This window comes from Amphiura filiformis, chromosome 14 (genome assembly GCF_039555335.1).
Source record: "Amphiura filiformis chromosome 14, Afil_fr2py, whole genome shotgun sequence".
Classification (NCBI taxonomy): Eukaryota; Metazoa; Echinodermata; class Ophiuroidea; order Amphilepidida; family Amphiuridae; genus Amphiura; species Amphiura filiformis.
This window is the reverse complement of record NC_092641.1, coordinates 37,949,931-37,971,595: the sequence shown is the minus strand read 5'-3', so window position 1 is coordinate 37,971,595 and position 21,665 is coordinate 37,949,931. Positions and strand designations below refer to the sequence as shown.

At 37.3% G+C, this 21,665-nt stretch overlaps 1 protein-coding gene across 1 annotated transcript in view; it reads right to left on the bottom strand.

Moving 5' to 3' along the window:
• Positions 1-361: 361 nt before the first annotated feature.
• Positions 362-21,665, bottom strand: part of LOC140169403 (uncharacterized) — a 61,317-nt gene continuing 40,013 nt past the window's right edge. Inside the window, exons 33-57 of the mRNA XM_072192662.1 lie at positions 19,885-19,990; positions 18,550-18,666; positions 17,391-17,526; positions 16,691-16,871; positions 16,102-16,363; positions 15,408-15,597; positions 14,943-15,264; positions 14,537-14,656; positions 13,202-13,330; positions 12,165-12,380; positions 11,480-11,617; positions 10,955-11,135; positions 10,418-10,565; positions 10,135-10,262; positions 9,607-9,749; positions 8,948-9,095; positions 8,271-8,477; positions 7,675-7,878; positions 6,776-7,392; positions 5,737-5,884; positions 5,050-5,277; positions 4,857-4,946; positions 4,180-4,505; positions 3,657-3,858; positions 362-665 (exon numbers count right to left, since the gene is read on the bottom strand). Coding sequence (XP_072048763.1) covers positions 406-665; positions 3,657-3,858; positions 4,180-4,505; positions 4,857-4,946; positions 5,050-5,277; positions 5,737-5,884; positions 6,776-7,392; positions 7,675-7,878; positions 8,271-8,477; positions 8,948-9,095; positions 9,607-9,749; positions 10,135-10,262; positions 10,418-10,565; positions 10,955-11,135; positions 11,480-11,617; positions 12,165-12,380; positions 13,202-13,330; positions 14,537-14,656; positions 14,943-15,264; positions 15,408-15,597; positions 16,102-16,363; positions 16,691-16,871; positions 17,391-17,526; positions 18,550-18,666; positions 19,885-19,990 — 4,947 coding nt within the window. The 3' untranslated portion in view covers positions 362-405. The remainder of the gene's footprint in view (positions 666-3,656; positions 3,859-4,179; positions 4,506-4,856; positions 4,947-5,049; positions 5,278-5,736; positions 5,885-6,775; positions 7,393-7,674; positions 7,879-8,270; positions 8,478-8,947; positions 9,096-9,606; positions 9,750-10,134; positions 10,263-10,417; positions 10,566-10,954; positions 11,136-11,479; positions 11,618-12,164; positions 12,381-13,201; positions 13,331-14,536; positions 14,657-14,942; positions 15,265-15,407; positions 15,598-16,101; positions 16,364-16,690; positions 16,872-17,390; positions 17,527-18,549; positions 18,667-19,884; positions 19,991-21,665) is intronic.

The window sequence follows — 21,665 nt, the reverse complement described above, 5'->3', positions numbered from 1 at the left end:
CTCTCTGACATTACAAAATCCACCAGCGCCTCGCTGCACGTCTCGGCACTACGCGCCTCGATCCTAGCCGAGGAACTAGAGCTAGTTCTAATATAAACTACTAATATATTTGGTTAGAATCGGTCAACATGGTCAAGCCCCGTTAACCGCGACGCCTCTCGTTGGTGGAATATCTAGGATCATCAAAGGTATCAGAGTACAGCACGAAAGTGGTAGAAAACCATTGTAGCTTATGGACATCACTCGCCTTGAGATAAGGCTGTTTTCTAAAATTGCTTCGTACAATGGAGTAATGCTTTGGGTTTGTTTGGCTATTATGCAATATTGATCACATTCTGGATATTTGTTAGTCTTAATATTTAATTGTCTTATATAGTCCAGCAGCATTGATACTAGTTATTGGCATTAATTAACCACATGTGTAATAGTCTTATATAGTCCAGCAGCATTGATACTAGTTAAGGTCACGTAGTAATCAGTGAAACGTGGCAATGGGGTTATAATTAGGTCCGTTTCCATGGTTTCAATCCATTGTAGAATATCACTCCGCCCCTCCGCTAATCCAATGGATACTTCATAAACAAGAGCCGACGAAGATGAAAATACTCCTGGCCATTGAAGCTGCAGAGTTGTATTCGTCGTCCAAATACCTTCAATATTAGGCTCTGAAATGATAATATAAACAGAACAAAAGGGCGCGTGATGGATGTGGCTGCATTTGTTGGTTAATAAGGGTGTCTTGTTCGTTCATTAACTCATTCATGATGTTTGTTCAATATTGACAATGATCAGGGCCGGATTTACCATAGGGCCAGATGGGCCCGGGCCCAGGGCCCCCAAATTTTGGGGGCCCCCAAAATTGCCCTGTGCAGTGTACCATCTTCCATTTTTGCCGAAAAACACCATATTTTGGGCCAAATAGCCTACAAAAATTTCACATTTTTGCGCGCTTCGCGCGCACTGGCATGGTATGTAGCAAAATCAGCTTCAATTCGAGCTAAAATTGACAATTTTTTGCGCGCTTCGCGCGCAATGTCCTACTAAAATCAAAAAACTTTGCCACTAGAGTGTACATGCCTTCCTCATGGTGCGTTTGGGGCCTCCAAATTTTGGCCTGGGCCAGGGCCCCCAGAAAGGTAAATCCTGCCCTGACAATGATTGAAGGAAAAAAAAACATTTCACAGAGATAAAAAGCACACAGTACCAACAGCATATACAAAATGTATACATTATATAATAGATAAACAATGGTAAGCCAGTGAAACAAATGAAGAGCTTATTTCCAAACCGTGTTAAGTCCACAACACCATGTGTCTCATTTACTTGTGTGATACAATCACAATTACTTTGACAAGTTTGACATTAGCAACACATCATGCAGTTATTGTTAACTACATGTATGCACACAACAGTGGCACTCACAATAGGCAATTGACCCCTACTGGTAGCGATGTGTTGTAGATATAGGATATGAACTAGTTAGCGTCATTATGAAAAAGTATAAAAGCTATGATTTTAGTACTTGCTCTATGTTTCAATTACTTTTTCTTTTCAAAATATCTGAATTTTCAACCCGGTACAAGTTTTAATAACGGGGTACTATACATTTATATGAGAAAGAAATATACAATCTATATCCAAACTCCCGTGTTATTCCAATGCACATTTTGCTTCACCGGGCCGCCCTGGCTTGGTCGCATTTACAACAGGGGTGTCACGAAACCATAATAGGTACAAATTTAGTACTTTCTGTCAATCAAGTATGGTTTATTCTCTACATGTCAATCTTTGAATCATTAGCATAGTCCTTATTATAACGGGGGACCGCCTTGATGAGTAACAGACAGCAAACCAGTGACAAATACCCCAAAACTCAGTCAGCGGAACTCCGCCCGTACATGTCAATAGCGTCATTATCGATTGGATTAGTCGACCGTAGCGGACAATTCGATCGCTCATTGGATTAATATTATCACGGGGTAATAAATTTGCATTGGACAATCGATTACTATAATGGTTTAGTACTGCATATCTCGGTTTAATCTTCACTAAGCGGGTTTATGGCTGGAAAGTTTTGTAATGGTGCATCCAACTGAAATTATAATACCTATTAGTTGTCACAACCCATTGCAATATCGCATAGGGAAATCAGATACATGGGTTTGTGGACTTAACACGGTTTGGAAATAAGCTCTTCAAATGCAATTCTATTTCTTATGCAAATGTTTGCCATATGGTTTTGAATGGATTATCCCTCTGCCTTTGAGTGATATCAAGTGAGAACATCCAATAGGTCATTTTGTCACATAGTCTGGAATAATTGACTGAAATGTTCTGCCTTTTCATATCATCACAGCTCTCACTGTCAACATTTTTAAAGTAGATTTTAATCTTCTTTTTTTTAAAAGCTCATCTTGTTAAATAATTGCCAAATTATCGTTTGGTAGTTTTAGAATTTGTAAAATTGTGTTCATACTTTTATTTACATGTATTTTAGGTGTGCTAAAATGACTCAGTTAAAGTACTCTAACTTTAAACTTGATTTTCTCCGTTTCTTTCTTTTTAATTGTTGTAACTTTGTACCTGAAGGTCCTAAACTACTGTGGAGCTTTGAATACGCCCAAAAATGAAAATGTAAGAATCCCAAAATTGACCTGGGCCTAATTCAGACTGATTTTGCTTGATCGCATGATCGCATCACATACCGTATGTTATGTCATCTTTGATGGCAAGTATGGACAATCTACATTACTATCATAATTACAAATACATTCATATTAAAATATGGACATTTTATGTATGTATGGGTTCTGCAAGAAAACCGAGTGTCTGGTAGTTACAAAGCAAAAGGATGTTCCTATCTGCAACATTAAAATCCATGAGGGTAATCTGAAGCAAGTTGATGGGTTTAGCTATCTGGGAAGCTGGATCACAACAGATGGGAGGTGTGACAGAGAAATCAATAGGAGAATTGCAATGGCAAAAGAGACTTTCACAAGGATGAGGACCCTCCTTTGTAATTTGAATATCACATGAATACAAGACTCAGGGTCTTAGATTGCTATGTACTACCAATTCTGAAATATGGTTGCGAGAGCTGGCTAGTGTCAAAGGCAATGGAAGATCGATTGCAAGCAACGGAAATGTGGTTCCTCAGACGAATGCTGAGGATCCCTTGGACTAGTCACACCACAAATGAAACAGTATTGCATAGAGCTGGCAGGCAACGGATGCTCCTGAGGAAGATCCGGAAACTGCAACTTGATTTCCTGGGCCACTGTATGAGGAAAGATGATCTTGAGTGTTTGTTTCTTACGGGGAAGATTAATGTAAGGAGAGACAGAGGGCGCCAGAGGACAACATATCTTCAGAGTATCGCAGCCTGGACGGGTGTGGATAACATCAAGCTGTTGAGATTGGCAAAGAACAGGATGGATTGGCATTCCATGGTCGCCCACGTCACTGGATATGGCACATAGAGAGAGAGAGAGAGAGAGATGGGTTCTGTGGGTAAGGGGTGTGGGGTGTGTGTATGTGGCCCGCATCTGTGACCAACCAGCGGTCGTATCCCAGGGTCATATATTGGATTTAACTCCACTAATACTTTGGGTTTTACTTTGTAAATGAATGATGTTTGCATTTCGATTTTATCTTACCTAACTTTACCGGTGTTGTAGTTTCGATTGCAAAATTCGTCTCGGCAACTTCACTGGTTAGCCCAATTTGATTGACAGCTTTAACAAGAACCTTATACATTACGGATGGTCTCAATAATAGCCGCTGTAATGTCACCTGTCTCTCGGATGTTGAACCACATGTCATCCAATCGACTTCGGTATCAGAAGCAACTATGCTGCACTAATTTTGTTTAAAAAAATTAGACATTTACAGGTAAAATTAGTGCTTTTATCAGCACCGTCTTCTCTGGACAAAATAAAGCAGAGGTGTATGATTGATTCAACCACATTTGCGACAAATTGATGTTTTTAGTGTTCGTTATATTTATATGTCTTACTTATTTCTATAATATTTTAATGCATTTTTTTTTTCATGCTGGTTCCATGGTCATGAAAATGTACAAAATGAAATTTGGGAATGAAAAAAAAATGTCGTCTGCAGTCGACACCCCCGGGTCGACACCCTCGTTAATCGCAATGCAGTACAGACTGACGTTATTACCTGGTAACTGAATATCCCCACTGGATCATCAAATCCTTGCCACGATACCCTAATACTGTCATTTATTGCTTGGTAACCTCGCGTCGGATACTGAGTTACAGACTGCGTATGAATATTGACAGTAGCAGAAGTAGCACTCGGAGGACGAGTCAAAATCGTAATAGCATCAGAGTTTTGTGTTGCCATTAAACCAGCTTTATTTGTGCAGGTAACAGTCAGATAAAGACGCTGTCCATGAGTGACGTTATTCCCAAGATCATGGATGAAGTTCACAGAGTGGTTGCTGGACGCAAAATCTCGAATATCATTATTGCCCGCGGTGGATCCTGCTCATAATAATTCAAAAAAGATCCAAAAAGATTAATGTTAGTTTGTATTAATTACATTTTATCTTGGCTAAAAGGTGTTTTTACAAAATACCGTATCTTACTAAATTGTCATAAAAATAAAAATTAATATAGTGATCATCTTTAGGAATGAACCATTTTAAAGAATGATAAATAAAGTTAACAATCAGTTCGTGAATCTGAGATCATGAATCTATATATCAGTGATCATGGTGACTCTTAAATAGAGTTCTTCCCTATGAGTACATGTACGAAGCCAATGAGGTGAAATGTACAGTACAATGCAATAAAAATAGTGTTCATCTCCTAAAGATTTATGTAGTTTCTTACCAATTGCCCATTTGCAATTTTCTATGTCACTTTCCTCGTCTGAAGCTTCCCAATTGACAATAAATTGCTCGCTAGATTGATACGCCATTCCTACATACAAAAAAAATACGTCAGGTTTTGGTATTTGCAATATGGTAAACTTCTTTAAATGAAGACGTTAAAATCATTCTTACTATTAAGTTAAAACACTAACCTTGTAATGCACGTGTAGTCTCAACATTAATAAATGTAATCACAGGCGGTGTAAGGTCAATAACAACAGCATCCGAATACGCCACCGTTTGCAAATGAACCGCGTTTTTCGCTACCACTGATACAACGACCTTTGACCCATGGGTCAACGTAAGGTCAGAGTTTATGGCATGGCTGTTGGTTCCAACTGACTTGAATTCTTGTAGCTGTGTTCCTCCTTTGACTAAACCTAGATGAGAAACAATTATTTAAACAAGAACGATGTTGACTTGCAACGCCACGTTATAATTTAAATAAATCTTGAATTTTCGGTATGCAACATGCATTGAAGCAGAAGGACCTATTGACCATTGAGTGGGTTTGATCTGATAATTTTTTGATCAGTTTTTTTTCTAACAGTCTATAACGACCTCGCTGGAATAATTTTCAAGATAGCAGCACTTAATGTTTGAATGGCGGTATGTTGCAATCTATTAGTTATAGAGTAGAAGTTTGATTTATCTACATCACGCAGAAAAGGGGCACATAGCTCATGAAACTTACAAGTATTCTTTAGCTGCAGCGATATTTACGTATATATTTGACATGTAACTTAAAATGTCAATTAAATGAAATGTGTTATACTGAGCAAGAAGCAGAACGCACGGATTTTATTACACATCACTCGGTGCATGGTTCTGACACTCACCTATGGCCCAGGTATAGTCAATGATAGGACTTTCGTTATCAATAAAGTGCCACTTGGCTTCAAATGAAGACCACTCATTTACGAATTGGCTTCCAACATCTACATAATTAATGTTACTCTGTCCTTCTGAATCTTGTACAAGTTGCACCTAACGGTAAAAAATAATCATCACGAATTTAAGTCACCATCACTATCAAAACAACAAAAATATCACTACAGCCGCCAACAGCACCACCACTAGACTACCATCATCAACAACACCATCACTAGACTACCATCACCACCAACACCACCACCACTAGGCTATCATCACCACAACATCACCGCCATCACCTTGAACACATCATCATTGATCCCTTTAAGGGTAGACGAGGTATTGTTGGTCGAAGCAACCTAAAAATCGATTTTCATTATCTAGATCAATATATTATTGAAAATTAACACCTTGATGTTTTGCAAAAGTTCATTCTACAAATCATATACTTTGCAAACTTGCTTAATTTATTGTTGTTAATGAGTTATGTACGTTTTACAAAAGTGTTGTTGTTTCAGCCCTCTTTACAACGTAACTCAAGAACCGCAGCACCTATAAAAGTATATCAGTGATATTTTAATTCTTCTACACGCTCACTATGAATTGAGCAATGCAGTTTTTGCCAAAGCTCATTACCATTCGTAAGATGCTGTGAACTACCAAATCACAACAGTTTAAAATAATTAATAACTCTTTCATCCTCTCTCAACTTTACTACTACTACCGACTATGTAAATATTTGACAACCATTAATCAAATTATTCACGTTCTTGCAAAATTGTTATCTAATTTATACCGTAAAAATTCGTCTGAAGACGCACATATATGCTCCCTTTCCTGAAGGTAAATTTTACGTACAAATAGAGAGCTCCATCCTCTGCAAATCCCAACAAGAATTAAGGGTATATGCCTTTATTTGCTGCTGGGATTTTTACGCGAGGACACCTTTTAGTGCCTCGAATCTTTACGGTATTATTTTGAATCGTGGCAAGCGTCACATAATACCTGTATGTTATCCAGTAATATTCCATTGGACATTCCCACTGAAGAAATAGTTATCGTTGACTGGTCATGTGATGCTGTGAAAAAGAACACGTGTCGCTGCCATAAGATGTTGGTCCTGTCTCGGGAATCACCATCAACGAAGGCGGAATCCTGCATGAATAACTGGAATATATCATCTAACCCTGGAGCTTGTATGCGACATTCCTGGTTGATAAATTTGTCTTTAATCAAATTATTATGACTCGCATAGAGTAGAATTCGGTAGTTTTTCCCGCCAAGAGTGGAAATCGTCTGCGAGATATCTCCAAAAATTCTCGCAAAATTGTTTCCATCTTGGGCTGGTCCTTTATCAGAAAAGACGGGTGTTGTTGTGGTACCTGGACTACTTGTCCAACTCTTCAGAAGTATGTTTCTAAAACCTCTCATTTCATTGAAGCTGTTTGCAGTTGCGCCTTCAACTATTTCTTCGAAGGACGGGTTAGCCAGTAGATTATTGCCAAATTGTTGTTTCACAGGGACAGGAGGGGTGTCGTCAATTAGTACTCCGTCAGAGACAGCTATGTCCGAATGTAGTCCAACACCGTCTACGGCAAATACTTTCGAGTATATTTTCAATCCTGTAGATAATTATTTAAAAAACATAAGGATACTATCACATTATTTAAAAAACATAAGGATACTATCACAATAGAAAATATAGGTAGACCTAATGCTTTAAAATACCAATTGCTACAAGTTATGTATAAATCATGTCGAACGATTGAAAGATGTGCAGCAACAAAAAATGCGTCAGTACGCTACTAAATAATACACTATTTGCCACTACATCTATCTGGGTATCACTAACAATAATAGCATTGAATTGTTTGTTACAAATATACACTTTTATTTCCTATTACCCGTATCAAGTGGCGTCGCTAATTCTTTAGATGCTGAAATCTGAAGACCAACAGGTACGCAATCTAATATTGTGTGTTCCGCAGGATCGGCAGTAGTCCCTACGCACCATTCATAATGATGTATGTAAGATTGGAAGTCAACAAACCCATGCCACGATGCAGATACTACTGTTGTAGAATTTTGGAATTCCAGATCGTGTATGCCTGGAAGCAGTGGGTAAAGAAAATCACATAATTATTACAACTCTGTGTCCAGAGCCATTAATACATTTAGAAGCTTATTATATTCCTGAATTTGCTGTAGACAGCCTATAGTTGCAATTAAATAATCATCATTTTTGTCTTGATCTGTTGCATGATTTTCGAAAGCCATAATTGTGCACAAGGATTGTGGGTACTTAAACTTATAGGACTTTATATAAGCAAAGAAGTAGTTGCTTACGACCACTAAAGGCTGAACTGTCGTATTGCGAATTCTTAAGATAGCCAAATAATTCCGGGAATATAGGATTCATTGAATAGAATCGTGTTCCTGATTTTACGTTTATTGCAAAAATAAAGTAAGTTGTGTCACTGTCACAAGTTGTTTCTCTTACCTACTCCGTCATAAACTATTCCTTTCTCAGGCCGTATTGTATCAATCGCAAATCCATCACTACTATGAGTAGTATGTAAGCCAGCTTTATTAAGGGCGCGAACACTGCTGAAGTATCGTCTGCCAACGTCCAAGGAAAGATCGTGAAATGTAGCGTGGAATGTATCTGAAGAGATGGTATTGTCCTTAAACAATACGACGTCTTCCGCTATAAACCAAGAACATCAATAATTATATTAGATTTCCCCCAACTAATCTGTCAGATAGATACATAGATTCACGCATATCATCAAAAAAACTCCATGAAATATGCCAATGAATGGACATCTTGTTATTTTATGTATTTTTGTGTATTATATGATGTAAACTGATGTACGTACTTTATAAGGTGGGCGTCTATCAATTCGCTTTTATTTATACCATAAATCGGATAAACGACTTTATATGAACTAAGACCTATAAAATGAAATATCATTTGACATTAATAGTCACTTTATTCTTACGGCCTATTTAGGAAATAAAAAAAGTCCTTATCTAGTCGTTGTGGGCAGCGTATAGCCTATTATACATTGCACACTGCTCTAAATTACTAATCTATTGCATTATCGACAGCCATGACAAATTTATGTTATGTTCCAGCCGATACCGGGGGTTGACATGGGAGGATGTACACCTTACCACCAGGGTATATTCCTATAGCCACTTCGTAATGACTAATTGCATTATCTCCATCAGTAAACACGTTGCCCCAAGACACGATCAGTGGTGATATATCTGTCATAAAATCCACGTCCTGTGCAGCATTCAATGCTTTTAACTCCTTAATCTGAAATAAAATATATAATTGCCGATTTTACTCACTTTTTGTTATGTCAGTTTATGTCATCTTTACCGTTTCAAAACTATACCTTTAGTCCTTGCCATTGTTAAGCTTCAAATTTCTAACCAACCTTCAATGAAATAATGACGGTACATGTATTAAGCTGTTCAGTCATATTCATTATGGTCAATCAGTACTTATATTCAGAAGTGTTGTTATCCCTCCGACTTTAAAAAGAGAAACGATTTGAACAAAAATACATATTTGTATCAATTTATCTGCTTCAAAAAGTTAAAATTAATGTAAACATGGTAAATACATACGTGCGTACGTACGTACATACACACACACCCCCCCCCCCCACACACACACACACACGTACGACGCCTCGCGTCGGTTTGTTGAGCTGCATTAGTATAACAACTCCTGATCAATGAGTAATGAAAATATATTGTATGCCACCTTTTTTTTAGCTTTATAAAGATCACTTTCTAGGAAACTGCGACTAGCTACTTACCCGTGCACCTCGTTTAGTTGAAATGGAAGGTGGTGACGAATCAACAATAACGCCATCAGATCGGTGAACACTATACGAATCAGCACCATACCACGCTCGGACAAAGAAGTCGTAATGTCGTCCCGAAACAAGACTAGGTTTGTCTAAAGTGTCATCGTTTTCAAAAAGAAGAAAATGTTAGACATGAAACGTATTTGTCAAATCCAATACAATACAAATACTTCACGAGCCATCGACATACCGCTGTTTCAAGATGTACAATTACTACTTTATAAAAACAAAGATCTGTGGTAATGAATTAGCGCAATCATTACAAAGAGTGAAAACGGTTCCTGTGACAATATTGTACTCGTAGTGACACATTTTGACAGAAATTTCAGAATTTCCTGCGATCTTAATTTTGAAAATGCGACAAAAAGCAAGAAAGCAGATACGAGTGCAAAAAAAAAGTAAAAGTAATAATGTCGAATTGTATTTTTTTATGTAGGATAGCATGGATGTAGTTTTAAAACACTTCGTGTTAATTACCTCTTGAAAGCAAAAATATAGCCTTTTGTTGTAAGCCTACGTCATGCCATACTCTATCTTTGCTTGTATCAAATACACCTTCAGGTAGTCCATCTAATGACGCGTGAATGCCAACGCTCCATTCAAACCTAAAGAAAAGTCAAGTTTCTCTCAAAATTATAAATTATTTATGTGTAATTCAATTTAACGGGATGATTTTTTTAAATGTCAAGTGTTGATTGCCTGGTCCTGAACAAAAGGTTAAATTACTATATTTATCATATTTGATATTACAATCACTTACCATTGTACTGACATACCACCATCTGACACAACTTTCCACACGGCAGCCATCATATTTTGTGTTGGTATGAAATCTACGTCATCAGTTTCTGCTACGTCATTAGTGACGTCTGGTGATAAATTAAGCACGTCGACAACTTGTATATCTGCTGCGGAGAAAAATAAATTGAACTCATTTGCATAGTTTAGTTTATGTCACCCGAAGTATTTGTATTTTTTGAAATTATTAAAATAATTTCAAAAAATACCAATCAATCACAATCAAACTGCACCTTACATTGGTTAAGATTCTGCTTTTTGCTGGGTTTATTGCATTAACTTTTGCAGTCCGGTTGCCAAGAGGTTGGCGTTGTTTTTGGTGTATATTGGTGTGTATATAGTTTTGTTTTTGATGGATTTTGCTTTCAATGCCTAAATTTGAAGAAGGAATTTACTGGACCTGTCAGCACTGACAGAAGTTCAATACCTTTCAATACTTTCTGTTGAACGGTTGGTAGAGAGAAATCATATTTCTGTCCTGTGACGAAAACTCACTTACATAAAGAATTAATAGAACAAGATCTTCCCACTGGTGGCTTACACACATGAGACGCGCAGACGCAGTGTCCTTCACATGAATTTGCAGAACAACGACGTATCAGCATTAGTGGACCAGAATTGCTGCCAAGTTGTAGAGAGAGATCAAAAGTTGCTGCCACTCGAGCACTTTGTAAACCAACCTACAATATCAGGGAGTTATTGTTTAATTTTGAAGAAAAAAATTTGCAATAAAATACCGGTATTGATATTTAGCGACACCAGATGCCGTATTATTTAAAAGGAAAATAACGCCTTTAAAATTAAGATAATTGCTGAAAATGTTAAAACGTAACCACAAAAAAAACCCCAAAAATAAAACACACTATCTCAACATTGTACCATTGATAATTTGTTTGGTGAACATACACTACTATTATTATTAAATAAATATTCGTCCATATTCCAATCTATGATCATATGATGCCAATTATTGCACGTTGCCTATCTAAATCTAAATGTTTTTTTAAAATATGTCTTTACATACCCCATTAACAGCCCATATAGTCACATAAACTTGTGATTGAGAATCGCATGAGGTAATGAGGTTAACTTGAACTCGCTGTAGAGCACCTTGCACTGTTGTGGGTGCAGTGGGGTCGTGGTCCACTAGCAATGGTGTCACCTGTTGAGTAATGCCAAGAATACATTAGAGTGAAATCCAATACAATTCAATCCAAAACAATACAATAGAAATACAATAGTATTATAGTGCAATACCACTTTACACGAGATAATTATTGGCAATAAAGATGGAATTCCGGATATTATGACCTCTGGAGTACAGCATTCAATATATTAAAGAACGTTGAATATACCGACAGGAGGATATTCTCCATAAGATATTCTCCGATGCTACAATAATATTGATGTGGTAAATAAACCGTCGAGGTAGACATACACATACAAGATCACTTATCGTTTAACATGTTTAAAAAAATTGCATTAGTGTATATTAATTTGATTATTTCTTGTAGCTACTGATTGCGCGTAATGACCCACGTTTCCTTAATACACAGCCATTTACGACGAAAGTTCGAGGATTGAATTTCTTACACTAGCTTTACCCTCTACGCGAGTGTCAGTTAAATCAGTTGAAAACTAGTTAATAGAGTGAAAAGAATAGAGACTTTGTATGAATTTATCTCTGAATTATCTTGTTTAAAACTCACGTCTGTCAAATCTCCAGCATTAAATTCGCTACCCACTCTCAGAAAATAATGCGAGATTCCGGAGTGTACATCATTGAATCCAAACCACGCGAGATTTAACACACAGATGTTGTCCTCTTTGGCCCATGTCATCCATCCGTCTAAATGACTTTCCAAACCTGTTGTATGGTCGTTTCTAGTGGCAAAAATACCGACAGAGGGCGGGCTAGAATCCATCTATTAGAAATAATTACCAAGACAAATTTTGAGATAAATTACAGGTATACTTTTAGAGCCACAAAAATAATCAAAGACAAAAAATTCAAAGAAAGAAAGCTTTCAATAGCCTAGTAATCAACGTGGTGATCTACATTTCATTCTCTTGCCAAACATAAATTGGGAACAGCCCATTAGTCCGATAAGGTTACAAGTTAACTATTAGTGTTTAGGGCATTTATGTTAGGTAGGATTCGGATTCTGGATAATGTTGGGGTTATTATTAGGGATAGGGTTAAGGGGGTACTACACCCCTGGCCAATTTGGTGCCTATTGTTGCATTTTTCTCAACAATTATAGCGCATTTGATACAAGATATGTATATTATAGGGGCAAAGACGACAACTACTGCACCAAAAATTCGGCAACTCAAGGCAAGTAGTTATTAATTTATTGATCAAATAATGGTTTTCCCTCATTTTTGACTGTAACTCCGCAACTGTTGTCTGTGCTGAAATAAAATGTCCAGTGCAGTAGTTGTAGTCCTTGCCCCTATAATATACATATCTTACTTGTCACCAATGCGCTATAATCTTTGAGAAAAATGCAAAAATAGGGTCAAAATTAGGCAGGGGTGTAGTACCTCCTTAAGGTAATTAGGATAAGAGTTAGTTTTGGTTAACGTTTTGGGATAGTATTATATTCAGGGTTAAGATTAGGGATTAGATTATAGTTTAGGGTTAAGTTTAGGGTTACAGTTGATAAGTTATGGTAATGACGCTTCGGACTATCGACCTGTAACCCATAAATTTACTGAAACCAAAATATCTTCAAATTCGTACCGTAAAGTTGAATGTGTGAAATGGTGTACATAGCCTAGCTTCATTACATGCCATCACCCCGACTGTATACTCACTACCATCGTGAAGGAATAGGTTGGTGAAAGTATATTGGCTTTCTGTACCACCAATCTGTAGGAATAAAATGACCAAACCATGATCAAAATCAATGAAATATTCCAGTTGAACTCTATGCACCATAATGCACCAATGCACCTTAATCTTCCACACATGGGGTTACCTGAAAGGATGGCTTCATTTGAAGTCTACAACCCTTATGTAGCAGATTAAGTTCATGTTTTCCATAGGTGGTGTATGGAATAGCCCGATACGTTTCTTACAATAGATAGAGACCACAATCTAGTCATATTTGGGTATGACGAGTTTCCCTGTAGTCGCATATGTAACTAGAATTACTCAGTTCGTAATTAAGGTGGTCCCCGCACAAAGGTGTGAAAATAACAAATGTTTGTAAACACAAATAATATGCAATAAGCAAATGAGCTCATTAATATTCATTAAAAATATGCAAATAACATGACACAAAACTATACAGCACATTAATAAACCATATAGTATTACTATACCAAGTTTGATATAATATTGGATGGCTGAGCATGATACCATAACATATCGGATGAGTCATAAAAATATCGGACGAGCCAATGGCGAGTTAGATATTTGTATGACGAATCCGATATGTTATGGTATCATGCGAAATAAGCCATCCAATATTATCATTATTTGGTTTTCTTAACTCCTAATAACCCTGAAAACACAATAATGAAGTTGATCGGTTATTGCGTTTAAGCTGCAGAGTGGATTAATGAAAATGTAGGCAAAATATGCAAATAAGCTCATTAATATTCATAAATATGCAAATAACATGACATAAAACTATACAGCACATCAAGCCACCATATCCAATCACCATACCAAGTTAAGTTTGCAGAAAGAAACAACTAGGTATGCAACCATTTGGATGATAACATAAGCCCCACATATGTGTGAGAGCCAAAATTTAACTTGGAATTAGATTTTCCATTATCATGTGACTTACTTTTTCGCACATTCAATTGGTAAGACGTAACAACCGCAGTTACTCCAAGTGATTACGTTTCATAAACAGCCATGATTACGGTAAGAACGGGGGTTAGGGTTAGGGGTGGTGACTATCTTTCTGACCTGTCGTTGCCCTCTTCTATGACATATCCAATATCATCTTTTCCATTGGAGCGTATTGTCATGGCTGTGAGCCAAATTTATCGCAAAATTCGCGCCACTGTATGTTAAAACAACCAACACAAACAAACTTCCTAGTCGCTCTTATTTCATTACCTTTACTGGTATCATATCAACATCATCATTATGATTTGATAAAATAGAGACATATTGACTGCCGATAGAACTTTCTGGATCGTAGAACTTCCATAAAATGGATACAACTGACCGCATAACCTGAAAGCAAAGCAGAATGCGATCATTCACTTAAACGATCATCACACCGTTTAGAGAGACAACATAATCCAACAATTTTTATTTTCAATAAACATGAAAATATACCTTACAGTAGCTGATCTAGTTCATAGTACCTATACTAAATGTCAGCGTTTTCTGGTTCTAATAAAAATTAATTATGAGTGATGCTGGGTCTCCTTCAAGTTGCAATATGTGGGCAAGCATATGCAACAAAGCTTCCGTATTCATGGTATTGTAGTATGCCTAATTAGTATGATTAACATACCTGTGTTCCGTTTAAAATGACCCCTCTGGAAGTATCTATCCTCGGAAACTCTTCAAGTTCAGGAGGTGTGTCATCCACTTTAAACCCATTGGATATACTCTCGCTCCATAGACCTGCACGGTTTACTGCTCTTACTGTTACGTACATAGTTCTATTAAGCGGTAGAGGGTCAGTAACAGAGACGAGGGTGCTCTCCGCAAGATGAATCCGTTTGGTAGCCAAGATATCAGCTCCACCTTGAGTTGTTCCGACTCGCCATTCAAAGTGAGATAATTGAGATTGTGAATCGTGAAATCCCCACCAATGTGCTGAAATCAGGGCTCTGTTGTTTATCAAAAGGTTTATAAGGTTTATTTTGCAAGATTCATCGTGACGAAACCAAAAACTCTTTCACTTCCATTCATTGCTAAATAACATTATATCTCAAATGAGAAAAATACACTTTTATAGTAAAAGTCCGATTACCTAGATGCCTGATAATCTATATCCATTCCACCTGGATGTCCGTCATAGACATGACCACGTGATGGCGGTGTGTCGTCCAATAGGATTCCATCAGAAGAGACTGAAGAGCAGAGATCAGCAGCATTACACGCAGTCACTGTCACATAGTACACTAGTCCCGGTACAAGATTGAAATTATTGTGTGAAATATCTGTATAAAAAAAGGAGATGCTTGTGTTAACAAATTGGAATAAAGTTCATGTAAAGAAAAAATAATCATCTAGAAATCGCTATACAAGGTCCACCATGACCTTCATCTATGTGCAATCAAATAAATTTGACACTACATCCTCAACATAACACCCACATTCCCCTCACAACTACCAACATAACCACATCGGATATTTTTGCAAATATGATGGTGATGTAGACTTTCCAGACTTCGGATCACCTTGCAAAAATGCAGGACCATGACACATAATACAGGTGCAACACACTATACTCGGTCATCGGGGCAAACTGACATGCACGCACCCCACCGCCTATCCCCAAACCCAACCCACCCACAATCCAACCACCCCACACACAGATCTATTAACCATTTGAAATAGTTTACATTAACTACTTGAGTTTCAGACCTCCATAAAAATATCTTTTCACCCAACCAAATATTATAAGTTCTGCATGCAGGAACCTAATCAAAGGACTGACTAACCTGTAGTATACCCAACATCTCTGTCAGGAAGCACGTCATCACATCCAGCACAAGATCCTACACGCCACGTGTAACCTATGACACCTGTATGGGCATCATGAAACCCTTCCCATGAAGCATATATGACTTTGGTATTCACTTGAAAATCTTGGTCAGTTAAAGTCACGTTACCATCATAGACGTGTCCGGCAATTGGAGGAGAAGATTCCACTTTAAAAGCCCCGAAAGTTTGAAGACTTGATAAGCCGACCCTATTGACTGCCTGCGGGAGAAACGAATTATTATTTCAAAGTAGTAAAGATGAACTGAAAAGTAGATTACTAGCAACTACCACCAGTATAGTTATCCTTTACATCTCAATAACCTGTTTCAAGATGTTCACTCTTGGTAGGGAAGACGGATGACAATACATTCCTGACGTGCTTCGTCATTTTTGCTGCCACTCATGAGGTCCTTGGGCTTCATTCTGGGTTGTTGTGCACAACACTGTTTCATGTAGCCACAAGTTGCTTATTGGCTTTTGTGTACAGAAATTGATCTATCAATATAAAATATGAAGCAAACCCGGGATATGAAAAAAATTCCTTACCTTTATTGTTATGTAATACCCGTGGCCTTCATGGAGCTTAAGAAGTTCACCAGGTTCAGTGTTTGCAGCTGCTGTAATAGATTTTGTGAATTTCCTGATATCCGAATGACCTGGCTGTGATCCAATAGCCCAAAGATAATACGCAATGTTGCTCTCCAGATCAGAAAATATGCTACGCCATCTGTGGAGATAGTGTCAAAACAAATAATGTCAGCACCGGTTGATACGAATACAAATCAAGACCTATCCACACGGGATCTATACCACTTTGGTGACATGCTGATTATTACGTTATTAATATATAGTATTATGCCATATTACAGAATCCAGAACATTATGCAGCATGCATTGGGAGACTATGCAAATGTACGCAATTTGAATACGCTGGCGAAGTGATGTAATAAGCGGATTAACTACCATAGCAATAGGTGAAATTTTTTTTTAAATATACCGCGCTGGACTAGTACGTTCACGCGGTACTTTTGAATTGAACCATATCATGCTGATCACTCGCACATGTAAGCGTATAGTAGTACTTTTGATCAGTATCCCTGTTGCACTCCAAAGCACAGAATAAAACGCATACCGTGCGTATTATCCCGCGTATTATAAACATGTGAAACGCTTTATATTTGATGTTATATAACATTTTACAAACAATATTCGTTTAATTTACACAAACAATGTATTGTAAACTTACATGGCTGACACGTGGTTTGTTGATCTAATGAAGTTACCGCCAATACTAACGTTGCCTGGTATGATTAATGGTGGCGTGGTATCCACAGTAATTGCAGGGGATGTTGAGTGTGTAGAGAGGCCAACGAAATCGGTTGCTGTTTATATATAATGAAATTATTTTATCCATTTATCATATTTAACAATATTGTGTTATGTTATTGCATTTTAAAACCTTATTCATCGTCACCAAACGTCTGGATTGTACTTTTTAAATAATCTTGTCATTTATTTAATTAAATTGGTGAAATTGGTAAGCCTCTTCGTTTATAGTACTGGATTCTAGCATGTGCAAGGAATAATTAATTCGGTCGGTTCACAATACGAGGTACCTCCAGCGTTTGCTGGGGGGAGAGGTCAAAAATACGCCGTGCATAATGGGAAATGTCGACATCCAAAGTCCGCGTTATACGAAACGAATACAACACAGAAACAGAATTCATTTTCTATCTATTGATCACATGATCACACGCAATCCTTCGTGGAGCTGTTTTCAACATTATATCACACACCCGTGAAAATCTAATGGTAGCTAGAACGGCGATGTCGACCCTGAAGTTGAAACATTGGAGTGGAAAGAGCAACTGCTGGCGGCGCATCGTATTTTGAATCGCCAGATTTGAGATTTGATTCCTTTTTTTCTGATTTTACGCGATTTATAGGTATAAAGTATGAAGCGTTTAAATATCAGATGAAAATGAGCATTTTTTTATGTCGAGCATATAGGCATTAACAGCTGAAATCTAGCAGATAACGCTGACGAAACTTCGGCCAGGCACAAGTGACCTGGTGAACGAAGGGGGTCGCCGAAGATAGCTGGTAGGGGAATTTTTTGCAGGACAGTCAAGTGTAGCCAACAATCGGGCTTATTACCCTGATCGGAACCGACTGTAACGAGGTCTTTTTTGTCAGGGGTCATCTGCCCCGTCATTACCAGATGTGCCACGGGGAGAGCGGAATTATTTTTTGCACCAAATGCAAAAACCTTAACCAGTGTTCCACGCTGATCCCTAATTTAATAATTATGTTAATGGGTTTATGTGTATCAGTGTTTTATATGTGAAAGTCTCTGATTTCTGAATTCGTAGACGACTTAAATGGAACTTGGTCATTGACATTACCTCTTACTGTTGCGTAATACCTGTGTCCATTCTGCAGCCTGAGGTTTCGAATGATGGCGCTATTGGTTATTCCAACCAGTATGTACGCTTGGATGTCATTGCCCCCAGGTGATGAACCTTGACAAGAGGTTTTCGGATAAGATAACAAAATAAAGAGGTTTAACAATAACCCTTGTAATAACAGTGTATTCTTTAAATATCTAGAACGTTTATCATGAATCGGATTTAGCATGAGGAAGAAATACGTCAAAGGCAAAATGCCAGGAAATGCATGGAAATTAAGTGGTCAAATATTAACAGTAGGAAAGGGGTGTTATGTAATTAATTGTTTCGGGGTTCTGTACTGGAATGTCTCCTCTCAAATTTAAAACAAAACCATAGTCAAGAGATACTTCACGGGTGGTAGTGTACATCATGGACATTCAGGTCATATGTGACCGAACACCGTAAATGTTCTAAATTGTATTCTGAGTTGTAAAATGTACATGAAGGTCGTATTCATAGGTACCTCAATTTGGTGCGACACGTATCTCATTTTGATAGCGCCAGTCAAACACCTTTTAAAGAGGATAATGAACTTCTACCTATGTTTATAGAATTCTTAAATAGCTCTAGTCTTTGTTTGCTTTAGCTAAATCCTGTTCAAGCGGTGGGTTACAATGAGAGGACATTCCTGAACATCGTTGACTTGGGGATGATTTGAAATCACCTCCAATTATGACTGTTTGATATTTATTACCAGCAATGTGGAAAAACAGACACATGTAGAACCGAAAAAAGGTTACCATTTTGTTGAAGGACCAAAGTTCAACAAACCATAACCCCGCTTCTGGATATCGTTTGAAGTCAAGTGATATACCATTTAAAAGCTTATAAAGTTATAATATTTATTTATTACCAGCAATGTGGAAAAACAGACACATGTAGAACCGAAAAAAAGGTTACCATTTTGTTGAAGGACCAAAGTTCAACAAACCATAACTCCGCTTCTGGATATCGTTTGAAGTCAAGTGATATACCATTTAAAAGCTTATAAAGTTATAATATATATTTTCTAAACACAAAATAAAACAAAATTGACCGGGCCGACTTTACGGCTCATTCGTGGTGTACAGTCACATATTGAAAAAGAACTAGATGAAATGATAATAATAAGAGCAATTTATATCGCGCCTAATATGCACAAGACTCGAAATTAATACCCGTATGTCATGGAGTGTATACAATTACTTTGGTTACACGGATGACACTACCAACTGCGTGGGTTAAAAATAATTTTGAGCTTGTAAGATTTTCCAGAGAATTTTACCAAACTTTTGTTTACAATAGGCATACCTATTGCAATCTCATAGTGCTTGATTCCAGAATGATGTGGGGATCGTGCGTGCTCTTCCACATCAACGAACGAATCCCATTGTACTACCACTTCCGATGTAGATATCTGAATAATATAAAAAAAAGAGTAGATCTTTGAGGTGAGTTATTACAACATCTGCTTGATAGTATTGGATAAATTACGCGAAGAAGGACACCTTAAGCATCATGTTTCAAAATATGAAACCTTTAAGGGGTACTACACCCATCACATTTTTTGCGGGTTTTTGCATTTTGTGAAGAAATGAGAAAAAAATTGGTCAAAGTGGTATGCAACATGAAGGGCAAATCTTCTCGTTCTATTGGTGGTATTGATAATAATGTAGCTTACATGCTTTTAGTTGTACAAGCCAAAGAGAGGTACATGATGACCCCATCACAATTTTGATCATATTTGCAATTTCAGAACTGCTGACGTGAATCCACTTTACACACTTATTTATCAGCAATGACAGACCCTAATAGTACCAAAATATTTTTTATTTTGGAAATGCATTAATTATGCACAGCTTTGAAAACACAAATATGCATCAATTTCATGTTATCAATGAAATTAAACTTATTTTCCCCTTCCAGTTGACAATGATATGCAAAATTTGTGTTCACAAGGCAGCACATTTGTTTCAGGTTTGATATGGTTGAAATTAAAGAACAGTCAAAACAGTCAATTTTCAGTATTAGGTGAATTTTTGCTCAGTTTTCTGAGAAAATAGAAAGCTTAGAAAACACGATAATAATGTGAATCGGTATGTTGACAATGGTAAAACCTCAATATTAAACTGTTGGACACACCCTAAAACTTCATGTGTAGTAACGGTTTCGTCACTTACCTGTAGCGGGTGTGTATTCCTTCCACTTTGAGAAAAAGATGAAAAATCCGTGTGAAACTTGGAACTGATAAAATCACTGCTCGCTTCGAAGATAAGCCGACGAAATCGACGCCATATTTTTATAATTGGTTTTGACCTTTGACTAAGGTTGCGCGATACTCGATACCGCGGATTCTCTGATACCGGTACGCGTACGATACCGTACTTTACAGACCGTGACAGAATAGGCCTAAAGAATTATTGAATGGAACGTATTGAAAAAAAGATTAGAAAATTGAAAACAAATATAAACAAATATTCTAATCTCTCATTCTCTATTAGCGACTTCAGGTAGCGAATAAATTGTGTGGTAGGTCTAGACTAGGCTATCTCCAACTCTAGCAGAATCCCGGGTGCAGAGCTTTTCATTGGAGTATAAATGATCCAGATCCAGATCTCGCAGCCTGGCTCACCGCTAGGCCTAGGCCTACATTGTAACAGAGTTTTGAATAATCCAATGGATAGTCTATGGGAGATGCACTCAGCAGCACATCATGGCGGATATTGACGGGGCATGTAGGCCTACACGATAAAACATTTCAGGGTGTGTTTGTTATGTTATATTTATTACAATTAGGCCTAGGTAAAAATCCTGATTTTGAAAAATGTTACGGTGCTTTAAATAACAATTGTTTTCCTAATGTACGTACATGTAACGTCACAAAACACTTTTCAGCTACCTACCGTATCATTCACATTTAGAAGTGTATAGAAACTAGTTTACGCTGAGGGATGATTTCATACAATTTTTAACAAAAAGGATTTTTCACACATCTGAGTTTTGGTGACCTTGAGCATTGTAAAGTGGCAATGTTCGATCCCAATCAAAGTAATTGCAAATCTTTTACAAAATATTTTCAGTACAAAAAACAC